The sequence below is a fragment of the Poecilia latipinna genome, unplaced genomic scaffold (assembly GCF_001443285.1).
Source record: "Poecilia latipinna isolate Pla-1442-1.1 unplaced genomic scaffold, P_latipinna-1.0 Scaffold111, whole genome shotgun sequence".
NCBI classification, from domain to species: domain Eukaryota; kingdom Metazoa; phylum Chordata; class Actinopteri; order Cyprinodontiformes; family Poeciliidae; genus Poecilia; species Poecilia latipinna.
Window position 1 is genome coordinate 453715 of NW_015112727.1, and position 21222 is coordinate 474936.

The 21222-nt window shown below is 42.0% G+C and overlaps 2 protein-coding genes across 2 annotated transcripts; one reads left to right on the forward strand and one right to left on the reverse strand.

Moving 5' to 3' along the window:
* Positions 1-1368: 1368 nt before the first annotated feature.
* ajuba (ajuba LIM protein) lies at positions 1369-11552 on the reverse strand. The gene is made up of 8 exons (XM_015027974.1): positions 9178-11552; positions 4845-4946; positions 4661-4728; positions 4514-4576; positions 3400-3530; positions 3122-3173; positions 2119-2187; positions 1369-1971 (listed from the first exon to the last, which is right to left on the reverse strand). The coding sequence occupies exons 1-8, from the start codon at positions 10535-10537 to the stop codon at positions 1840-1842; spliced, it is 1977 nt and encodes a 658-aa protein (XP_014883460.1). The 5' UTR covers positions 10538-11552; the 3' UTR covers positions 1369-1839.
* Positions 11553-17017: 5465 nt separating this feature from the next.
* Positions 17018-19522, forward strand: mrpl52 (mitochondrial ribosomal protein L52). Its single transcript, XM_015027981.1, has 5 exons — positions 17018-17099; positions 17365-17434; positions 17778-17845; positions 19175-19239; positions 19325-19522. The coding sequence occupies exons 1-5, from the start codon at positions 17066-17068 to the stop codon at positions 19472-19474; spliced, it is 387 nt and encodes a 128-aa protein (XP_014883467.1). The 5' UTR covers positions 17018-17065; the 3' UTR covers positions 19475-19522.
* The last annotated feature ends 1700 nt before the right edge of the window (positions 19523-21222 follow it).

Consider the following 21222-nt stretch of genomic DNA (forward strand, 5'->3'; position numbering starts at 1 on the left):
CCTCTTTATCGTTCAATTACAGAAAAGCATTTCTGATTTATAGGAAAGTGTCTGTTTGTCTTCGTCCCTCGAAGGGGTTTTCCTTCGACCAGTTCTTTTGTCTCCGTTTTGTCGATCCTCCGTCACTGAAGAGATGTATAGCGGAGGGCGGTTGTTTTCATGCTTCCCGCTTCGTTTTGCCGCGCTGAGGTTTTTGGGGACCGCCTGACTATTTTAGCTCTGTGGTCGCGCAGTTCCTTCCTCCTCGGAGCCCTGTAATAAAACCAGTCCAGAATAGATTCCCGACCGTGACCCGACATGTTTTCTAGCAGCCGTTTTACTGATCAGCACTGAGAGTCAAATATAAACATCTATGTAAATACCACAAAATTTACAAATGGCCCCTAGTCAAAGCGAAGGTTATTTTATTTTTGAATGGTGATTATTTTCTCAGATGGTTGTCAAGTTGGAGCAGGTGAGTCAGAGAAGAACTGGGCTCAATACTGAGACAAGCGAGACAGGAAAACGTGTTGCACCGAGCCGACGTAAAGGAAACGGATCTGTAAAGCCGACCCGCCTCACCCCTCATGCTTAAGAAAGCAGGAATACAAAGGTTTATCTTCCAATAGAGTAACATTTGCGGTTTTAATATTTTAAAAAATTTTTAGTTCCAGTTTGTTTTTTGTTTTTTTTCCTCCAAGTGCTGAATGTACCAAGAATTTAAGAAATGAATAAATTGGTTTACCACACCATCTGATGTTTTAGTTGCATCATTGCGAACGTGTCGGCCATTTTAAATGCTGGATTATTTATTCCTTCCGATAGCATATTCTCACTCGGTTATCTTTGAAGATTTTACTTTACATTCCAACATAACCTTGAGTCTTCCTCCATCCTCTTTTTAGTTATGCATTTAAGATCCTAGACTTTCTGATCAACCCAACAATGCTCTCAAGGACTTTTCAGAGCAGGCCCACAGCATCACAGATCCTCCCCCATACTTACCAGTTATTTTCTTTCCCATTGTCATCCAGCTTGGGATTTTTGTACAAACCCAGCTAGTTTTTGTTGAAAGATGTAATCTTGGTGTCGTCTGATCAAAGCAGTTTACTAAACTCCGCTAATTTGTTTGTGGTTGGAGGATCAGAAAAAAATTTTCTTCCCCGGCAAGCCTCCAAGGCAACTTTTAATGGTTGGATTAAGAGGATTTTTTTCCCTCTTTCTTCATCCTCCTGGCACGATAAATACCGGCTCTCAAACCTAGCAGCTGAGAAATGTCATAAATTCCTAGGAACCTAATTTATTGTCTTTTTCTTAACACCTCTCTGAAAGGTGCCACATTTACATGCATAGGGATTGCTGCAGATCAGAGGGATATTCCCTGTAAATTTAACATTTGCTTTTATTAAAATTGTGACCAATATCTGTAAGAGCACAATCTGAGCACAAATGGAAAAATACTTAACATACAGAAATGACAACATGGTTTCTCTTCAGCTTGCACAGATTCATGTAACAACTTACAGTAAAGTCAAAATTTAAGTGCAAAAGTTTGCTAGTCATAATGTATGTACACGACATAATTCAGTAAAATCCCTTTTTGTTCTTCTACAGCAAACAGTAGCAACACTGGGGTTAAAAAGCAGTAGTTTGTTCCCTTTTTTTTAATCTATAGTACAGTAATAGTACAAGATGTACAGCAGGCAGCACATGTGACGGACCAATCAGAGGACATGAAATGTGGCTAAATGAAATGTATCGACGTCAGCAGTTTCGTTTTAAAAGAAGATGCACAAGAATGACCGAGAACGCGTCAATCGATTCTTTAAGAAAAGGAAAATCCACAGCTGCACGGCGTGATCAGTGTGTGTTGTGTGGGGGAACGCTGTGTGTGCCACACACTCTGCTCATGTGACAGGAGTGGCAGAGGAGATGAGAGTCCAGAGGGAAGCACTGCGAGCCGGGCTTATCGGAGAGCTGCTTGCCACACTCCTGGGAGACGGGAAGAAAAAAAGAAATACTCGGATAAGGACAGGAATGCACACAGGGGAAGGCAGCTCAGCCGTTTGACAATTACATAACAGAATTCCTGGAAAGGAGACCGTCAGCAGGAAACCTTTGTTGGCGGATATAACTCACCTCGCAGTGGTAGCACTCAAAGTGGTAGTCCTTGTTCATAGACACGACCCTGAGGATCTCCTCGCTGCCCTGGGAAACAAAACAAAGAGCTAAAATAACGTCTGGAACGCCTGCACTCGCTTCAGGGAAATCCTTCATGCATTTCATGTAGCCTGAACACAGATAACCTGCATGAACTTAAGAGTTTCATGTTCTATAGATTCAATTGATTCTGTTCCGTTAGTATTTCAAAAATGTAGAAACAGGAAAGATTGGCTTTGAATCATCAATAGAGAAGGAAATTCAATGGAAAGGTTTTGTTCTCCTGTTAAAAACAAAAAAACTTTCCAAAAGAAATGGACGGGTGTCGTTTGTGAGCATAAAGTTTTTCAGGTAAAATGATGTTCTCTTTCACAATTCACTTTTATTACATAAATTAATAGCTGCTCGCTTCCCTGAGTCAAAATAAGTAACAGGTCAATAGTTTCGTATGTATTTTTTTTTCTTCCATCCATTGTATGAGTGGAATATTAAGACAAAATATTGACTTGAGAAAAAGGATGATTTTGTTTGGATCCCATGTGATGCAACAATTGGTAATTCACCACTGGGGCGACTTGTAGGCTCGTCAGAGAGAGCTTTTAAATGCCTGGGCACTGTGCCGGTTTGTTGTGTGACTAAGCTGCTACCTTGTAACTCAGAATTTCATGCCAAATATTCCCCTTATAATTCATATTCCAAGTGGGAAGTTTACTTACAGCTGCTTTCTTAAATGCCCAAGTCTTCACTGAGCGAACACCAAGCACATCTGCTTTGTTCTCAGTTCATTTATTTCATGCTTTTTTTTTTCCCCTTCCTCCACATACTTCTCAGCTTGACACATAAAAATGACCATAACTACTGCGGGCTACAATCCTAAACACAACGGAGAAAACAAAAGCTGCAAAAACGATGCCCTTTATGACGATATCCAGTTTACGTCAGATAAAGGATTACTCATTAAAACAGATAAGAGGCTACTCACTTCAGTCGGTAAGATGGGTTGCAAACAGGCAGCGCACTTTGGAGCAAAAGTCCTGCAGATGTGACCGGAGAAAGTTTATTTGCTGTGGAAACGTCTGCCAAACATTAAACTCAATATGCATCTCTCATGTGAAAAAACTAGAAAAATATACATTATGGAAATGCAAAAAAAAAAAAAAAACTCAACGGTCAACGTATAGCACGACTTAGAAGGTTTCGCGCTCTCAATTTTTCCAAATCCAAAAGGAGAAAGTAACTCAGTAATCCGTGGATCCTCACTTGTTGTAGTCCGCCACGCAGTAGATGTTGCTGTGCTGGTCCACAGTGAAGGGAACCCCGTCCAGAGCCTTGGAGCACACCACGCAGCGGAAACAGCCGGGGTGGTAGGAGTTCCCAACGGCCTGCAGGATCTGGACACACACGTTAAAAAAATTTTTTAGATTTTACGCAAAACCGTAGAACAGAGCTATCTTTTATCATCCCTCAGTGGGAAAACTGTAGAATATTTGTCCAATTATTTGTTCCTTTTTTTTTTTACCTTTTCGTATTGTGTTTAGATCCATTTCACTGATCATTCTCTTAGCAACCTTTATTAGAACACAAGCACAGCCTAGATGCACAAGAAGAAAACGTGCTAACGGCTTCCTACTGCGCAAGACGACGATGTACAAATTCTTGCAGGGTTAATGAGCTGCAACTCTGGAAAAGGTCACATATGGCTGATGCATACAAGGAGGGTCAGCTTTAAAACAGACAAACACAGCTAACAAGATATCTAGATAACTAGTTGGATAAAAACATAGGATGGCAAAAAGGAACTGTGGCAGGAATAAAAGAAGGAAGTGTAGATAAAGTCAGCGCATAAGAGACAGAGAACGTAAAGAAATACTTTTTTTTATTTTTATTTTTTGCAGACTGTAAGCTAAAATGTCCAGATCGAGGAAAGTTGCTCTCTAGATAAACATCTCCAGCTCTCCTCACACTTCACCCCTCAAGCTCCCCATGTGAAGTTCGGTTCCCGTGGCTCACAGGCCGCCTTCTATTAATAAGCACGACGTGGTTCATATAAGTTTAAAAAAAAAAAGTCTGCAGATAATCACTGCACAGCCTTAAGTCTATTTACCAAAAAGCCAAGGCAAACATTCCAGGCCAAATCTTATCGTGGGAAACCAAAGAAGTGGCAACAGAGAGACGTCAGCGCATTTCTCCGTCCCCAGGAGAACGGCTTCAAAGGGAATTGTGGGAAACGTGGGGATGTGTAAAGTCATCGTGGGGGGGGGGAGGAAAAAAAAAAAAAAAAAACGTTACCCAACGCAAGATTGGTGGAGCTTGAATGGGATTTTCTTTAAATCTGACATAATCGTCCCTGGGTGTGAGCGTGGAAACGTCTCACCTGCTCCAGAATGAGGTGACCACACACGCTACACTTCTCAGCAGCTGCCTGGAATCCCGAAAACTGTAATTAAAAAAAAAAAAAAGAGAGATTAGAGTTCATCCCGACTCCGAAGGTGTCAAAACACATCTCGACCTCGGCTCTCACCATGTAATCCTCTTTACAGTACACAGAGCCGTTGACATTGTAGAAGTCCTTGTTTCTCAGGGTGCGACCTGCAGAGGGGTCACATTTTTTTCATTTTTTTTTTTTTTAAAAAGAGAGAGGGAGGTAGAGGGGGGGAGTTTTTAACAAAGGGCACGGCGCCGACTCTGCAGGAGACGAGACTCACCACAGGAGACGCAGGTGAAGCAGCGAGTGTGATAGAGGTGATCCAGAGCCTGGCAGGCGTTATCCGCCCCGTACACGCCTTTCCCACACTTCACACAGGTACCTACGGTGGGTTGAGGGGAGAAAACACACACACACACACACACACACACACACACACACACACACACACAAACAGGCGTTTAGTGGCGGCTCCTGTTTACGACAGCATTCCAGGAGGATGTGTCCTGAAATCCAGCTCCACACACACACACACACCGTCAACACTTGTAAATCCTCTGGTTCGCACCACCTAGGGGATTTTCGCGCGGCTGAAGCCCGGCTCCCCATGCCAGGCTGTTTGCTCATCCACTCATGTGTCTGTTATTAAAGGGGAAACTCCGCCGGATCCCGCTCTCGGAATAGAGCGCTCTTTCTTCCAGGAGTTTGGAGCTTAAGACGGGCCCTTTGAGTTGTATTCAAACCCCCACATTTAGAGCAATTTGGGATGTTTATAATGACAGGGCTTCTTCGATTCGCTCCAGGAGCCAGAAAGTGACTAAAACTTGTTCATTTTTTTTCACAAATCCAGATCAGGTTTTCTCCCACAAGTGAAGAGGTGTGGGGGGCGGGGGGTTGCAGCCGATGCCCCCGTTAGACGACGGGGAAAATTATTCGAGAACCAGATTTAGTGTCTACAGGATCTACGTTAACCTGTACAGTGATGTTACCAAGCAACAAAACAAGCCTCTTTTCTAAAGTTTGACCCTTAAAACTGGACTCAAATGAGGAAAGTTTAAGCCCACACGAGACGAGGATTGTTCTCTCATTCTACACGGCAAAACCTCAAAAACTCAAAGTATTTTTGGTCTAGTTTCTTGTTCAAATGTCAGAGCACACTTGAAATAAGACAAAACTAACTTAAAAGTAACTTTTCAGCAAGATGTAGGAGCTTAAGTCAATAAATTCTTAATACTGATGAAAAAGTCTAGGTTAAGTTTAGACTTAAGACAAGCTCCACTTTCCAAGTTACTTTAAAGTTAGTCTTATTTCAAGTGTACTAAGATATTTAAACCAGAAACTAAACCAAAAATACTTCAGATTTTGTGTTTTTACAGCGTACAATGACGAGACGGCAGTGGCACCATGATGCTGAGGGCTTGTTTCACCGCTGTGAATTCTTTAACCTGTGGGCTGAAATGTGGATAAAACTGGAGCTTAAAAGTATTGGTCCCCAACACATCAGAGCCGTTTCTGTAACGATTAAACTGAAGCCTTCATCAATTACCCCACGCAACAAAAACAAAAAAAAAAAAAAAAAAGAATCATCGACTGTTCTCGGTCAGAATGACCAAAACGTCGGTTTCCTCCTGTCGGAAGCGGCGCTGCGTCTTACGGCAGCGTGTAAAGCGTGAAGCGGAGGCCGCCGGTGGTCCGACAGTCACTCCTTCCTGTGATCTATTTACGGGTGGCACTGAGCGCTTTTTCCTCCTGCCTCTCATGTGGTTGAGGGAGTGCCACACAAATCAAGAATTCCTCCTCACTGCTGCTGCTGCTGCTGCTTTGGGCTTCACACCGCCTCTTTGATGTCTCAGAGAAAACTCAAGTCTGTGCCAAAGCCAAAAAAAACAAAAAAAAAATCCCTAAAAGGTGGTAGCTGAAACTTTAAATATGCAGTGGGCAGGAAAACAACCGCATGAGGTGCAGAGGCTGGGGAAGGTATTTATGCTCCTTTTTGTCACGCTTAACGTATTTTACTGTGGTTTTAAAAAGTAAAGAATAACTGTATAGGGATGAAAAATGATACATTGTTTAAAAAAAAAAAAAGCTAAAATGTGGGGAGGTGAATTTATTTTTGTTGGCTCTAGTGGCCTTTTATTTGAAAGTAGTTTGACAGGAAGGAGGGTAATGAAACATTTGGCAAATGTTGCCAGGCCAGGAGTTGAACCTGCAACCACTGGCATGAAGACTAAGGCCTCAATATGTGGGTTGTGCTTTGCCCCTGCGCCACCACAGCACCCTGAAAACTTAGTTTTTAAGTCCTTTGTATTTTAATTCAACACAGCAAAAGTTTGAGCAGAAACTCTGGCCAGATTACAAAAAAGAAAAAAAAAATAATCAAATTTTTGGCCAAAATGTAAAATCTCATGTGAGGAGGAGGTCTGGCATTCTGAACACTGTCAAAACACGGTAGTGGCAGCATCATGCTTCGGGGATAATGTGAGGAAAACCAGCCAGAGTTTGCAAAAGACTCGAGACCCTAAACATATAGCCAGACAGAGTAGTCAACCTTTAGAGGGCCCTGGTCAAAGTCCGAAGAAGAAGAACAGTCAAAAAAAAACAACATTCTAGCTGGTAAAGACTTTTAGCTGTAATTACAACAAAATGGTTTGAGCTCAAATGGGGCGGAGTGAAAATGCACACCGCACTTTTCAGATGTTATTGACAATAACTATATATATGTGTAATTTTTTTTGTTTGTTTTTTTGCGCGACGCTACTTTGCGTTGATCCATCACCAAATCAAAAATGAAAACATGGTTGTGACGTAGTGGACCTAAAACACTCAGAGTGGGGGTGTGAATATATTTTGCAAGGCGCCGTGAGGAGGAAACGTGGGCGGATCAAACTGGACGCTTAAATTAGTTCTGCCTTTTTTCTGTTTCCACTTTCTGTTTCAGCTGAGGAGGGGAGTTTTCCCGCAGGTGTGTGTGTGTGTGTGTGTGTGTGTGAGAGAGCGTCTGTCTTCAGTGGCCCGGCGCAGCGCGGTGTTGTATGTCCCCTCTGGGCACACATACCTGAGCACACAAACAGGCTACAGCACCCCGCCCCTGCACACGCCAAGGCTGCGTTAAACACACACACACACACACACACACACACACACACTCTAACGCTGCATTGCTGTGGCCTAAAGTCACTCGAGGTAGGCGAAACACACCCTGCCACAGAAAAACACACACACACGCACACACACACACACACACACACACGCAGGGGAGGGCTGAGACTTAATCTTGTGTGACTCAGTAATGGCCAGAGCTGTCTTTATATGGAAGCATGTAATTTGTGTTACACAGGAATGTTTTGACACATAAAAGCTGTGAGGATTCGGCGCATTAGAAACGCAGACGCTGCGGTGAAATTTGCTACACCTGCCTCATCTTTAAAGTCACACAAAAGCTTGAAAAATCATTTATGTGCTACTTTAACTTTGTTTTTTTTTCCTCCTCCCCATTTTTTTTTAAACACACCTTTGACTTCATCTGCGTTTGCCTGGAGTCGCTTTCTGAAGCCCGATCGCTTCTTTTCTTTCCTTGAGCTCGATGCGCTCTGACCTTGCAAGTCTCTGCAGGTTTCTGCGGCAGCTTCCAGCGAGCCAATATGCTCCTTCAGCTATTAATCTGTCCATCTCTCCATGCAACCCCTTCATTTAGAGGGAAACCTGTGATCCGACACCAGACGGCGGTAATAACACGGCGAAGGCAGACGCTGGACGACCCAACACACGATTCTGGCAGCAGCGGCTAAAACTGGGGCTGCGGTTTGACTAGAGATGCACCGATTCCAGTTTTCCTGGCCGATGCAGACCGACAATTTTTTCTTTAAGGCTTGACTTCCCAACTTTCTTTTTTTTCTGAAGGAAGATGATAGAAGTTTTGAATGCACCAGGGAAAAAAAACAACCAAAAAAACAAAACAAAACACACAAACAAAAAAAAAAAAAGAAATCCGTTGGAAAAACTAGATTTTCTAAGTGTGTGATGATGATTGATGCACTTAAAAGGACAAACAAATGCGGTAGTTTGTAGTTCTGACCCATCAATAAAGTGAGAAACAATAACTACAGTATTAGTAAATAAAAACCATCATCTTCCTGTTTCTGACCAGAGATGCTGATTGGTGCGTCTCTAGATCCGACCGTGTGTTACCAGTATGGATGCACCGATATAAACATTTGGGCCGATATCTGATATTAAAATTACTCTTATCGCCAATAACTGACATACATTTTATTTTTCTACCTTTTCGATGCCTTGGGGGGGAAAAATACAACTGATTTTACCACTGCTTCAGATAATCTACCCACAATCCTTTGCTGCATCGCTATCACATGACCATACAAATCCCACAAGACTAACTCTCTCGTCTCTCCTTCCAGAGACAAGCAGCAATAAGAGTAATATCAGCTCATTTTATTTATCGGCCTGATACCAATATGTTAAAAGAATTAAGAATATCAGCGGATACCGATGTTAGTGCCGATATATCGACCATCTCCAGTTAACAATACTGACATATCATCATGTCTCTTCCTACTAAGTACCTCAAAACTTTAGCTGAAAAATTTTCTCACCAAAGAACTCCTGCCGGTTCTCCGCCGTCTCTCTTCCAGCTGCCCCGGAGTCTTCCTGAGGTCGGACCGGCCCGGTGGCTGACGCCGTCCCTGGTGAGGGTAGAGGCTGATCCTTCAGCCTCAGGCCCTCCAGCAGCCCCCCGCCTTCTCGGGCAGCATCCCTCAAGAGAAGCCGGGTCAGCTCCTCCTGGTAGCGGGTTCCGGGCAGGTCCGAGTACCGGGCCGCCTCTTTCCCTCTCGCCGCCTGCTTGTCCTCCCACCACTCGGGGCCTCCCTGGTAGCAGGCCGCCGCCGGGCTTCCCACCGCCGGTGGGTAGGAGTGGCGGCTGTCATACGGCCCCGGGCGGCCCCCTGTCTCCAGGTACTGAGTCCAGGCCTCTGCGGCGGTGACCCCGGCTCGGCCTGGAGGCCCGTACCCCGCCGCAGACCCTCCAGCCTGCATGGGCTGCTGCTGGACGGAAACAGAGTAGCGGGAGTCGTAGCCCAAGCTGATGCCGCTGGTTCTGTTGCTGCTGCAGCGGCTCCCTATGGGGCTGCCCCCGCCTCCGCCGCTGGCCGTGCTGGAGGCAAAGCTGGACCTGGGGCTGACCAGCACCGACTCTTGCAGGCTGAACGACGAACACGGGCTCAGGGTGGGACCGGGTGGGTAAAACAAACCCACGCTGCCCCCTCCAGGTATATCAGAGGGGCGATGGGGCGGATGGGACAGGGAAGCGGGTCTGGGGTTGTCCCACACTTCACCCCCGGTGCTGAGGCGCTTGTACAGCAGGGCCTCTTGCAGGGAGAAGCGCTTGTGCCTCTCGGGTTCAGAGTTGTAGCCCTGCTCGGCCAGCCCCCCTCTGGGAGCCGACCCGTATCCCGGAGCAGGGTACGGCGGCGGGATGGAGTGGGGCGGCGGCTGGGACAGGAGCTGCTGCCGCCTGACTAGCTGCTGGAGCTCCAGCGAGTAGCGCCGCTGGTTCAGAGAGGCCTTGGAGCCCAGCGCCCCCACGGGGTCAGCGTCAGGGGTCAGGCCCAGGTGGGCCTCCACTCCGTCCGTCAGGTAGCAGGAGGCTCGCTGCTGGGAGGAGGGCCGCCTCAATTGTGCCAAGGTGGAGGGATGCAGCGGCTGCTCCCCATCGGCGCCCAGCGTGGAGGACGACGGTGTCGCCGGGACTCCCGCGTCGCCGGCGGTGGAGAACTGGGCGGGCCTGGAGGGCGAGGCGGCCGCGGAGCCGGGAGCAGACGCTCCGGAGATGTTGGCGTTGCTGTTGTTGGAGTTGCTGGTGGAGTCGTGTTTCTTCTTGGAGCTGTTGAACTTCACACTGCCCGCGTCGGTGAGCTTCAGCTTCCCCAGCAGCTTGCTTATAGGCCGGTCCATGATGGGAGCCTCCAGAGTTACAGTGTCTTCCTTTATGCTACAGAGCAATAACTCAGATACAGTGTGAGGGAGATGTACAGCAGAACAAAAGATGCTCTAACACGGCTACACTTGAAATGATTTGAATCAAACTCTAAAAAGATGTTTTAAAAAAAACAAAAACAAAAAAAAAGAGAGAGAAATATTCTTGAAATTACAAGGACAACTTCTATACACGCAATAAATACAAAGCAGATAAATAAAATATATATATATATTCTTAAGACATTTCAAGAGTTTAACATGATTCAACTCCACGTGTGGAAAAACCCACAGACACAGGTAGGCTCCGTGGACATAAAACACAAAGAATTCAAGCCAGTCCAGCCAGGAAATAAGACAAACATGGACACTTCGTCGTGACCTATGGAGGGCTTCCTTTGTCGACCCTCCACATCTGCAAGACTTCACCTCTCTGAAATCCACTCCACCAAAGTCTTCTCAGTGTCCAGTTTCTTTCTCTTCTCTTTGAAAACACAAAGCGGAGAGGTTCAGCAGGATGCGGACCGTCGCCTCTTCATGTGGGTCCAGTGTAGACGAGAAAATAAACCCGTTTGTGCTCAGATAGTCGACTCAGCCGACGTCTGCCGTTCATCTCATGTGCTCACAGTAAGATTATACTGGCTTTAAAGAGAGGGGAACAGAAAAGATACACACGGGACACTGGCTGGACTCCGTCCGTACGTCCATCCGCTCGGCTCGGCTGCTTTTATCATTCCCGATTCAAAGGGAGAAGAAGAAAAGAATCCGGCTCGGGGACTCGGTGTTAGTAGCAGAGAAGTTTGGGCAAAGAAACGGGAATGATTTGAACCGGCGCTCCGTTACTCCTAGTCTCCCAGCAGACCGGTGCTGAGCTAAAACGAGTCGGTCCAGATAAATAAAATCCCTCCCCGTGAGCACCGCACAGTCCAACAACTTTGTCTCTTTCTTTCCCCTCAAATAATAACTTACCTCCCCCTCCTTTTTTTCACTTAGTTTTTGCTAGCCGTAACACAGAGAGGTATTTCCGGTTAGAGCTTTTCAAAGTAGACATCCTTTGAACAGCACTTAGCTTGAAACACTTAAAAGCGCGGGAAAACGAGTTAGACTCGATTTAACTTCGCATGTAAAAGAGTGTCAAATTATTATTACACCAAAAATACAGATAATATCTCAGGTCCTATTTTTTTGTTTCAACTTTTTCCGAGTGTAGTTGATTTTATTTTGAAGGAATGATCTCAAAATGCCGTTATGCTGCTTTGTGCAAATTGACGCGCATTGTTCTTTTATCAGCGGCGGCTTTTTGCCTCCCCCCCACCCCCAGCACGCCGGAACACCTTTTTACGGAGCCCAACAAGTGCCAGGATGAAATAAAAACACAGAGAAGAGAAAATATGCCAAGTCACTTCATATTGTGAACAGGAAGTTAAAAACATGCTCCAATGGCTCTCATTGTTTTAATAATATTCTCCATGTCAGTAAATATTTACGTGTTTTACCACAATGATGAGCTGAAGTTTGTTTTCAATTTTAAACAGGTCACTTAAGAGTTAAATATGATTTTTGTTTTGCACGTGGTGTTGTGATATCTTCTACTTTATCATTTGTAGAAGATATGGTAATAGGTAATACCATAGCTATTACACATCTGTGTGTTGAGTTTACAGAAGTAAGGGGTCGCCCCAAGATAATTTGTTTCTATCTTTGTTTGCACAGTGGCACTTATTAGGCTCCACATACCCACAACTTTAAATTCGTGCTTGATCAGTCACTCCCAAAACTTTCTAGAGAATGTGGACAAGTAAAGCTGATTGAGTTATTAATTTAGCATATAAAATAAAGTAATTCTTCTAGTCTGTGCCATTTTAAATTAACTTCACTGGTCCATGTCTAGCCCCTGATGAAGAAGGTCTAAAGAAGTTTAGCATACATGCCGTAGCCTTTAAAGTCAATATGATGAGCTGTTCATTTTTTAAATTATATATAAACTGTCTCTAACTTCTGTTTGGTGTAGCTGAGCTACAAATTTCTGGCAAAGTTTGGAATAGAGAGAAAAGTGAAAATCTGTGCTAAAAATAAAGGAATCACCATTAGCTTAAGGTGGGAAGAAAAAGAAACCATTGCATTTTTCAAACTGGCATTTAATTTGATAGAAAATGATTTTCTTTTGAACTGATTCATCTTTGTAAACACCCTGAGAATAGGTTTACTAGTTGCATGTTCATCTTTCTTTATCTTGGCTTTGCATTTGGAAAACAAGCAGTCATTTCGAGAGCTCATTGCTTCACGGTTAATGCTATGATTGTGATTCATCTCAGGATATGTGGCCTATTGACTCATTTCAAAGTGCAAAATAACTACCAAGCCAGACCACCATAAAAAACATTTGGGCTTTGTTTACCTCATGGAACTATTTTCTGCTGTCTTGGTTGTGGGTTCAGCGATTAACTGTAATATAATAAACTTATGTTTTAAACAAATAGATCCCTTGCTTTGACATTCGTTGGTTTTCTCTAAACATTTCTACTTGAAGGGAAAAACTTTTCTGTCCACGTCAACCGCTGACGCAGACATTTCCTTAAATTGAGCATTTATTGATTGTAACGTTACTGGGAACCTTAAGGAACTTTTTGAAAAAGGTCACCAAATAGAACGAAGGCCTTCTGTGAACCTCTAAGCAGCAATAGTTCTCAGAAGATCAAATTTGGAGAAGTTGTACAAACTATCTTCTTTTAGGGAACATCTAGGAAGTTTTTCCTGAAGGTTGTCTAAGGGTTCCTTTTGGGAAGTTGCAAAACATTGAGATGGTTGCCTTGTCAATGCTCAACCTAATTTTCAAGGAAACTTTGAGAAAAAGTTAGTTGAAGGTTCTTCCAGGGACACATGTTGAAAGTTACAAATAACCTTCTGAAAACATTCAGTCGCCATTGTACTAAGCTAACGTCCAAAGAACTTTTAGAAAATATTCCTAACGTGTTCCTCTAAGGTTGCACTATTAGAGTTGTAGTAAACATTGAAGGGACCTCTGGAAAACATTCTCTGATTATTTGTCCATATTGAAAATAAGCTTCAGAGAACTCCAAGGGATCCTATGAAGGTTTTCTAAAAGTTAGAAAAAGTTGATATCATAAAGGAAACGTCCTCTAATTGTTAACCCTTCATTGAAAGTTCCCTGAGAGTTATACACTTTGCAATCTTTATAGACCCTTTTTTTAATAAAGATTGGGGCTGGTGGATTGAACTGTTTGTGTTCCCTGAATGTTCCTGTAAAGTTTCTTGCTGAGAAGTTACTTATTTACATTTCACTTAATTTCTTAAGTTGTTGTTTAACATGGCACACTGTCATTTTACACTACATTGTTGTGAGTAGTCCCAATTCTTCATCTAATAAATAAAATACACAATATATTTATTCTGAGTTGTTTATTATACAAGTCATGTGGGTTTTAACTTAAAATTTAGAGCAACCATGGATATTTCAATTGAAATAGTTTTTAACCTGTTATAAAGTGTAAAAAACGACAACAAAAAAACAAAACAAAAAAAACAAACAACTAAATTAAATAAACACAGGCTCAAACTGTAACTTTTCCTGTTTAGCTTATTAATTTAAAAAAAAAGAAGAAAAAAAAAAGATTTGAATGTGATTCCCCAGAGACATGGCGTTGTTTAGGCAACGGGACTACTTTATAAGACCAGGCTGAGGAATGCGCGCAGGGACACAGCGGGGTGTGATGGGGCTGGTGGATTTTTGCGGCGTGTCTGAGTTCTCCAAGGACGATTCAGAGTAAACATCCCGCCACTGTGTGAGGGCCACCCGGCATTAGTCAGGCCTGATTCCGGCCGTTTGGTGGCAGTTAACGGACACACCATAACTCAACAAGCGCTGATAAAGTAAAACTGTGTCCGGCCTGGCGTGTTTGAATAGACTTGTTGGCTCTCTGTGTCCCCGGAGCCCCCCTCCAGAACGGGCTTGCGGTTCACCGAGGAGGCAGCGGCAGCCTCTGCCGGCTTAGGCGTTCCTCCCCGGGCTGCGAGTGGGAACTTGTCTGAAAAGCTAACAGAGAAATTCTTCAGGGCTTAGTCCCGGAGCTGCTCATTCAAAAACAGCACTTTGAAGAGCTTCGGGAGCGACAGACCTCTGTCAGTTATTGTTCCAGTACAATTCACTCAGAAACGTAATATTTGCAGATGAAGTACAGCTTCTTCCACCTGCCAGTAGTTCTCTAATTATCTTCAAAGGGCAGTTATGCACGCACAATTTAACCACACACCCTTTCATAATTAAACTTACCAATAGGAATGTTGGGTGTTTTGAACTAGGCATTCATATTCCAGAATGTCAATAAAAAATAAAACTTGCCATTTTAATAACTTCCATATGCATTTAAACTCCAAACACGGTTTAAAAAGAAGCACAACCTATTTAAAGCAGACTAAGCTTTTCATGTCAGTCAGTCAGGACTGCCTAAATGATTTCTATTTATCTATTTGTCTTGACCTTTTCTATGGGACAGAGTTCTAGCTGTTTTTCTGAGGCCTCTCCAAAGTATTAGGCTTACAATCCCAAGCCAAATTGGAGTTAATTTAGTATGCTTGGGGTTATTGTCGATTTTAAAAACCCATTTCGGACTGAGCTTTCACTTCTCGACTGATGTTTCAATATGTTCACATTATGTTCTTTCCTCACGTGTCTATTTTTTTTCTCGCAAATGTCAATGACCTCCATAAGGTCAGCAAATGTACTGTAATAACATGTAAGGAACAGTTATCAGTTTTTTTCCCAGTAATTTCTCCAATGTTTATCTAAGAAAATGTTAACAGATGTAGTAAAATAGGTGGATTTGCATGTTAAACGCAGCTACGTTCAAAGCTGATTTACTGATAAGAAAATAACCACAGATGTGGCACACACCATGTTCAGAGTTAACGGTGCTTCGTTATGTTAATGAGACAACTGACATGTCTGAGTAGGGCAGATGCCAGATCTGGTTTAACTGTGATCGTCAGATTGTGACCACATTCTGTGTTCAATCAGGTCTACATGTGCTAAAAAACAAACAAACAAACAGTTGCTGTGTTTTCTGTTATGAAAAAACACTTAGGTGTCAGAATAACAATGTTTTCTTGGGTGTGTCTTTAAGTTCAGTCTTCTCAGGAGAACATTTAATCTACATTTGAAAAAAGTAGATTAAAGGAAGGTTGTGGACAAAAGTTTGAATGTTCCCTTCATCAACATAAATACGACATTGAGTTTGGTCATTTGATGACGTATTGGAGCTGTTATTTTATTCGGTAACACTTTATTTGAAAGGGGGTGAATAAGACTGTCATGACACTTTCATTAACATGACATAACACCTGTCATGAGCATGAATTAGCCTTCATGAATATTTATGACTGTTGTCATAAAGCGTCATTCGGTAAATTATGACACTTTTAATACAAAGTTGACATTATTCAAAATGTCTTTGTTATGACAACTTGACATTAACCAAGAAATCATTACTGTTTAAACTTTACCTTTAATAACATAAAGTTACCTAATTTTTAAAGTGCAATCAGTAATACTTTTATAACAAATTTATATCAGTAATGATTTCTTGATTCATGTCAAGTTGTCATAACAACGACATTTTTAATAATGTCAACTTTTCATTAAAAGTGTCACAATTTACTGAATGATGCTTTATGACAACAGTCATAAATATTCATGAAGACTAATTCATGTTCATGACAGGTGTTTATGACAGTGTCATGTCCCCCCTTCAAATAAAGTGTTACCTTTTATTCTTTCAGTGGGATGAATATACAACCTCCAGCTTCAATTAATTTGTATTTGAGTATGTTTGAATTTAATTTGTTATTTTTATGTAAATTTCCCTTAGTGAGAAGCAGTGAAACCATACAGAATTGTTTTTGAAACAGATAAAACAGACTATTATTATTCTTCTGGAACATCCTCAATTCACCGTTTGAATTTGTGTGCAAATTCTAATTTTTGCACACAATTCTAGTTTTTATAAACAATCGTTGAAGTTCCTTGTTGTGTAATAAAATGGTTCAAATGCTAAATTGTGGGACAAAAATTATTAAAGAAATCCATGCCCACGATGAGTGTATATAAACCTGTGGGTCTCAACATAGGTGTGTGAAAGATGTAATTATATTTAAAGGGTAAGATTTTGGAATGAGACAAAGTACTGTAGCTAATGAAAGAATGAAAAGAGTAAAAACAATAAATCAGTAAAAACATAAGAATAAGATTATTTTGGGTAATATTAAGTCTTGAAATTGTTTCATTTGACTGAAAATTTGTTCAAACTAAGAAAATAAGAAAATAAGTTAGGTAAGAACCGAAGACAAATTATGTAAACAACAACAAAAGGACAATACAGATATTGATACAACCGATTTATTTTCTCCGTTTTGATGACGTGAAATTGATAAATAGGACCTGAGCGAGTCTTTAGCACCCTCTGCTGGTCGGTACTGAGTAGTGCAGACAAGATGGCGGCGCCCATCAGGACTTTGTGCTGTTCAGGTGAGACAGAGGTTAAGCTTTAAATCTCTCGTATGCACTGTCAGCCCAACATTGAAAGAAGCGTTTTGTAACCGCAAACAGTTTTGCTTATCCGTCGTTGCTTTTTCTGCTATTATCTGCCAACAGTGTTGGTTAATTGCTAATGCTAACGTCGATGCTAACCGTTTGACAGCAAGCTTCTGCTGATTTGTGTGTGTGTTTTTTTTAAACAGCTTGTAAATGGCTTTAATTTGGTGATTCTGGTTTCTTCTTGTTCTTTTCGAAGCCCTGAGACTTTCAGGAAGACATTTCAGCTCCACATGTGGAGTACAAGCTGGACAAAAATGGAGGCTAGAGTAAGTTGTGCAACCTTTGCCAAACTTAATTGAAATGTCCCTAATTTTTAAAGATACAGGTTCAGATTTCCACCAACATTTAACAATGTCTTTCTTTACCCAGTTCACTCCTTTCACCGATAAGTTTAACACAATTCGGCCAAGTAATTGCTTTGTAATCTCACTTTGAAGCTCGTTGAAAACACCACTAGGTACACAAAACATCTAGATTAGGTACCGGTTAGTCTGTTGACACCTGTGGACTCAGGCTCGTTACCAATTTAGTTTCTTTGCAATAATTTTTAAGACATTTCCTGTACCTATGATTAGTTGTGTTTAGTTATTTGTGTGCATGTGCTTGCAGACATGGACTGGCCAGAAGTGGGTCTGAATATGGACCAATGACAGATCTGCCTGACTGGTCTTTTGAAGGTACTTAATTAAGAGACCACTGTTTTATTGAGCTAAAGCTAAACGGAGCTGAGCGCATCACTGTGTATCAAATGGATGATTCACTATCCCTTCCTTTGCTACTGTGCGCATCTGCAATGTTGGGCTCTGACCCAAAATTGCACTTTTCTGGGATCAAAAAAGAACTGGAACAAAGAACAGGCGGTGATTTATCTATATTGAAAGTCAGCAATTTCATTATACATAAATCACTGTTTGATGTTTTAAAATTAATCAATATTAATTTTACTGTAAGCTAATGTTATTAAACATTTCAAGTAACAGTCACTCAGCCACAACTATGCAAGTAAAGGGAAGTCTTGGAAAAGTGTTCATTCCTCCTGAACATTTTCAGATGTGGTCCTGTTACAACTGCAAACTTCAATACACAGCTCTGGAAAAAATGAAGAGCCCACTGCACTGAACCTCACTGAAAACCTCCTGGTTGTTTCACCAATATTGATTCCCGAACTCTTCCTGAGTCAAAACATTAATTTTGTTGTTTCTAAGTGGATATAAACTTGTTTTCTTTGCTATATTTGAGGTCTGAAAACACTGCATGTTTTTCATTATTTTGACAACTTCTCATTTTCTGCAAATAAAATACAAAATTTTTGTTTGTAATTTCAGAGACATGTCAGTAGTTCATAGAATAAAAGACCAATGTTCATTTTACTCAAACATAGACCTATAAAGAGTAAAATCAGAGAAACTTATCATTTAAAGTGGTCTCCTAATTTTTTTTTTCCAGATCTGTATCTTATTGGAGTTTTATTTAATTAGGTCTGATTTAATTTGTTTTCCAGATAAAATCTGTGAACCTGTTTTCGTGTTCACTCTCCTGAGTCAGTACATTTATAGAACCGCTTTCTGCTGCAGTTATGGCTTTTTGTACATCTGGAGTCTGACTTTTTAGAGCAATTTCTCCATGCAGAAAAAAAGAGCTTTGCCTCAGTCAGGACAGATTGAGAACATCGGTAAACATAAATTTCTCAGCTCAGACATTACCTCATATTCTCAATCCCATTTCAACACATAGACGATTTGATAAACCATTTCATTGTAGTTCTGACTGTATCAGGACGTTGTAAGGTGAGCCTAAGTATCAGTCTAAGGTTTGTTTGTTTTTTTTCAATCTCCTAAAGGTTTTGCCCTGTTTTAGTTCTGTTCAACTTCCAGTTAACTCTGACCAGCTTCTCTGTTCCTCCTGAAGAAGACATGTTTTTCTTGCATCTCCTACTTGACTGTGACAAGCCGGCTTCACTTTGGTCTGTTTCCCATTTGTGCTCAACTTGATCATTCTGCTGACAGACGGACGTCCAGCACCTCCTCTGAAAGGCCAGATTAGGAGAAGACAAGAGAAAGAAACGTTAGCGGTGAGCATCGCCGTTAAAGTCTCTCTTATTTGCTGCCGTTTAATTTGACCTTCGCGCTCATCGGTTCTGCACCGTCTCTCCTCAGAGGCGCATCGTGATGCTGAACTCGGAGGTGGATCATGGAGTAGAGGCCTGGAACAAGAAGCAGGAGGAGGCCAGACGAGCGGAGGAGCACAGAAAGTCTCTTTTGCTCAAACCCAAAGGAAAGCTGCTAACGAAGAAATCCAAGAGTTAGAGAGCCGATTATTCAACACTCTTTAAATAAATGCTGTCTGTTTTGTTATAAGTGGTCGTGTACATTTTTTTGTTTTTCTTGTTTATGGGGAAAAACAGAAATGATGCAACATTTATTAAATTTTTAAAATGTCCTCTGCATCCACTAGATGGCAGCATTCCTCCTGCCTGAACCAGATTGAAACTCTTTGGCTCCAGAGGAGTTCTTGTTTTGCTGGAAAACGAACTGATGGACATAAAGAATCTGATTCACTTTCCAGCTCAGTGAGGTTCATGATGTCTTCTGGACGAGATTGTGACTTACAAATTCCTATTCGTTTAAATTTGTGTTGTCTTTTAGAGGATTCAGCTAAAAAAAAAAACCAACACACAAAACCAAAGCAGCAGAATGGAGCATTTCTTCTGACTGATGTCTGCAAAGACGCTTAACTGCTGCTGGCAGGAAGTTCAATCTGACATTTTCTGGCGTCGATGCGACTCTTTCCGTGAATAAACCCAGAGTGAAGCTGGTAAAATGCATTCTAAGAAACCGACCGTATAAAGGTGGCGTATAATGGGATTGGATCATACTTTTAGCCCTTTAAAAATTTTCTATAAACGTGAAATGTTCTGTATTTCTGCATAACGCCTAAACGTCTGCGTTTCACGCAAGTCCCGGGAAGATGAAACGAACTAAATGAGTCAGGGGGGGCTTTTAAAAGCAGACCGAATTCAGCCATGTTGAGCTAAAGAGAGTGTGATCTTTGCAGAGTGTTTTTTTTTTATCGTTCCCTCGAGCAAAATTAATTTCTAAGAATCTATAGAAGAGTCCCAAAAACTGTTGGAGGTAATGGGTTCAGCGTTGAGCGTTCAGAGTTTTTCTTCCATCAATCTGCAGTCAGACCGATGGAGCACAAGTGGAGCAAACTTCGGTTGACTCATGTTTTTCCTGGGACTAAATCAACCAGCTTCAGTCCAGGAGCGTGTTGTGTAACAAGCTTGAGCTCAGAGAGGAACCCTGGCAAACCCCTAAATGAAGCCGTCTCTCACACCAGATAGTTTTATTGTCAACTATTAGCAACCAGAAATATGCCGCAGAACTACAGTCTGCAGTTTGACTAACTGAAAGTGTTCTGGTTTCAGAATGCTAACCCTTTTCCAGCGTTGAAAACACGGTGGTGGTTGTATTATGTCAGTTTATCTCACAAAGGGTTTTCAAAACGGTGCGCATCATATTGGCATGTTTCTGCTCCAGTCAGTGAATAGTTTCAGAATAATGTCTCTACTGCGCTATCGAAATCTGGGTTCAATCTGATGGAAATTCCCCCAAGTTGTTTCCCAACATTTTCCACCTTCTGATTCTCGACAGTGGAGGAAGCAAGCGGCTGAGAGAATTAGCTATTTCTTCCTTTTATCTATCGTTTGGTTTGTTTTGTGCTGGTATCCACGCACTCTTTCCCTCCCTAAAATTCTCTTAGCAACTGGATTTCCCCACTGTTGGCCAATTTTGTGAAAAAATTTGCAGTAAAAAATCAGATAGAAATGTGGGAATGTTCAGATTTTGAGTGAGTTTTGCAGACTTATTGTAAAACTGGAGGGTCTTATTGATGTAATTTGGAGTGTAGAGGGCCACATACAGCGGGCCACATTTGGCCCCCGGACCTTGAGTTGGACACATGTGACCTACATCATGAAGGGGAGAAACAGAAGAGATCTGTGGGAGGCGGAACCTGTGCACAACTCTGAATGTTGAAAGTTCAGCAGAGAACT

Excerpts from the sequence above, each read along its gene's own strand:
- ajuba (XM_015027974.1), bottom strand. The coding sequence starts at position 10,537 with ATGGACCGGCCTATAAGCAAGCTGCTGGGGAAGCTGAAGCTCACCGAC. Across the intron at positions 3,531-4,513 it reads GTCACCTCATTCTGGAGCAG|ATCCTGCAGGCCGTTGGGAA; the intron begins GTGAGACGTTTC and ends GTGTGTGTCCAG. Across the intron at positions 2,188-3,121 it reads AACCCATCTTACCGACTGAA|GGCAGCGAGGAGATCCTCAG; the intron begins GTGAGTAGCCTC and ends TTTGTTTCCCAG.
- mrpl52 (XM_015027981.1), top strand. The coding sequence starts at position 17,066 with ATGGCGGCGCCCATCAGGACTTTGTGCTGTTCAG. Across the intron at positions 17,435-17,777 it reads GGACAAAAATGGAGGCTAGA|ACATGGACTGGCCAGAAGTG; the intron begins GTAAGTTGTGCA and ends ATGTGCTTGCAG. Across the intron at positions 17,846-19,174 it reads GCCTGACTGGTCTTTTGAAG|ACGGACGTCCAGCACCTCCT; the intron begins GTACTTAATTAA and ends TTCTGCTGACAG.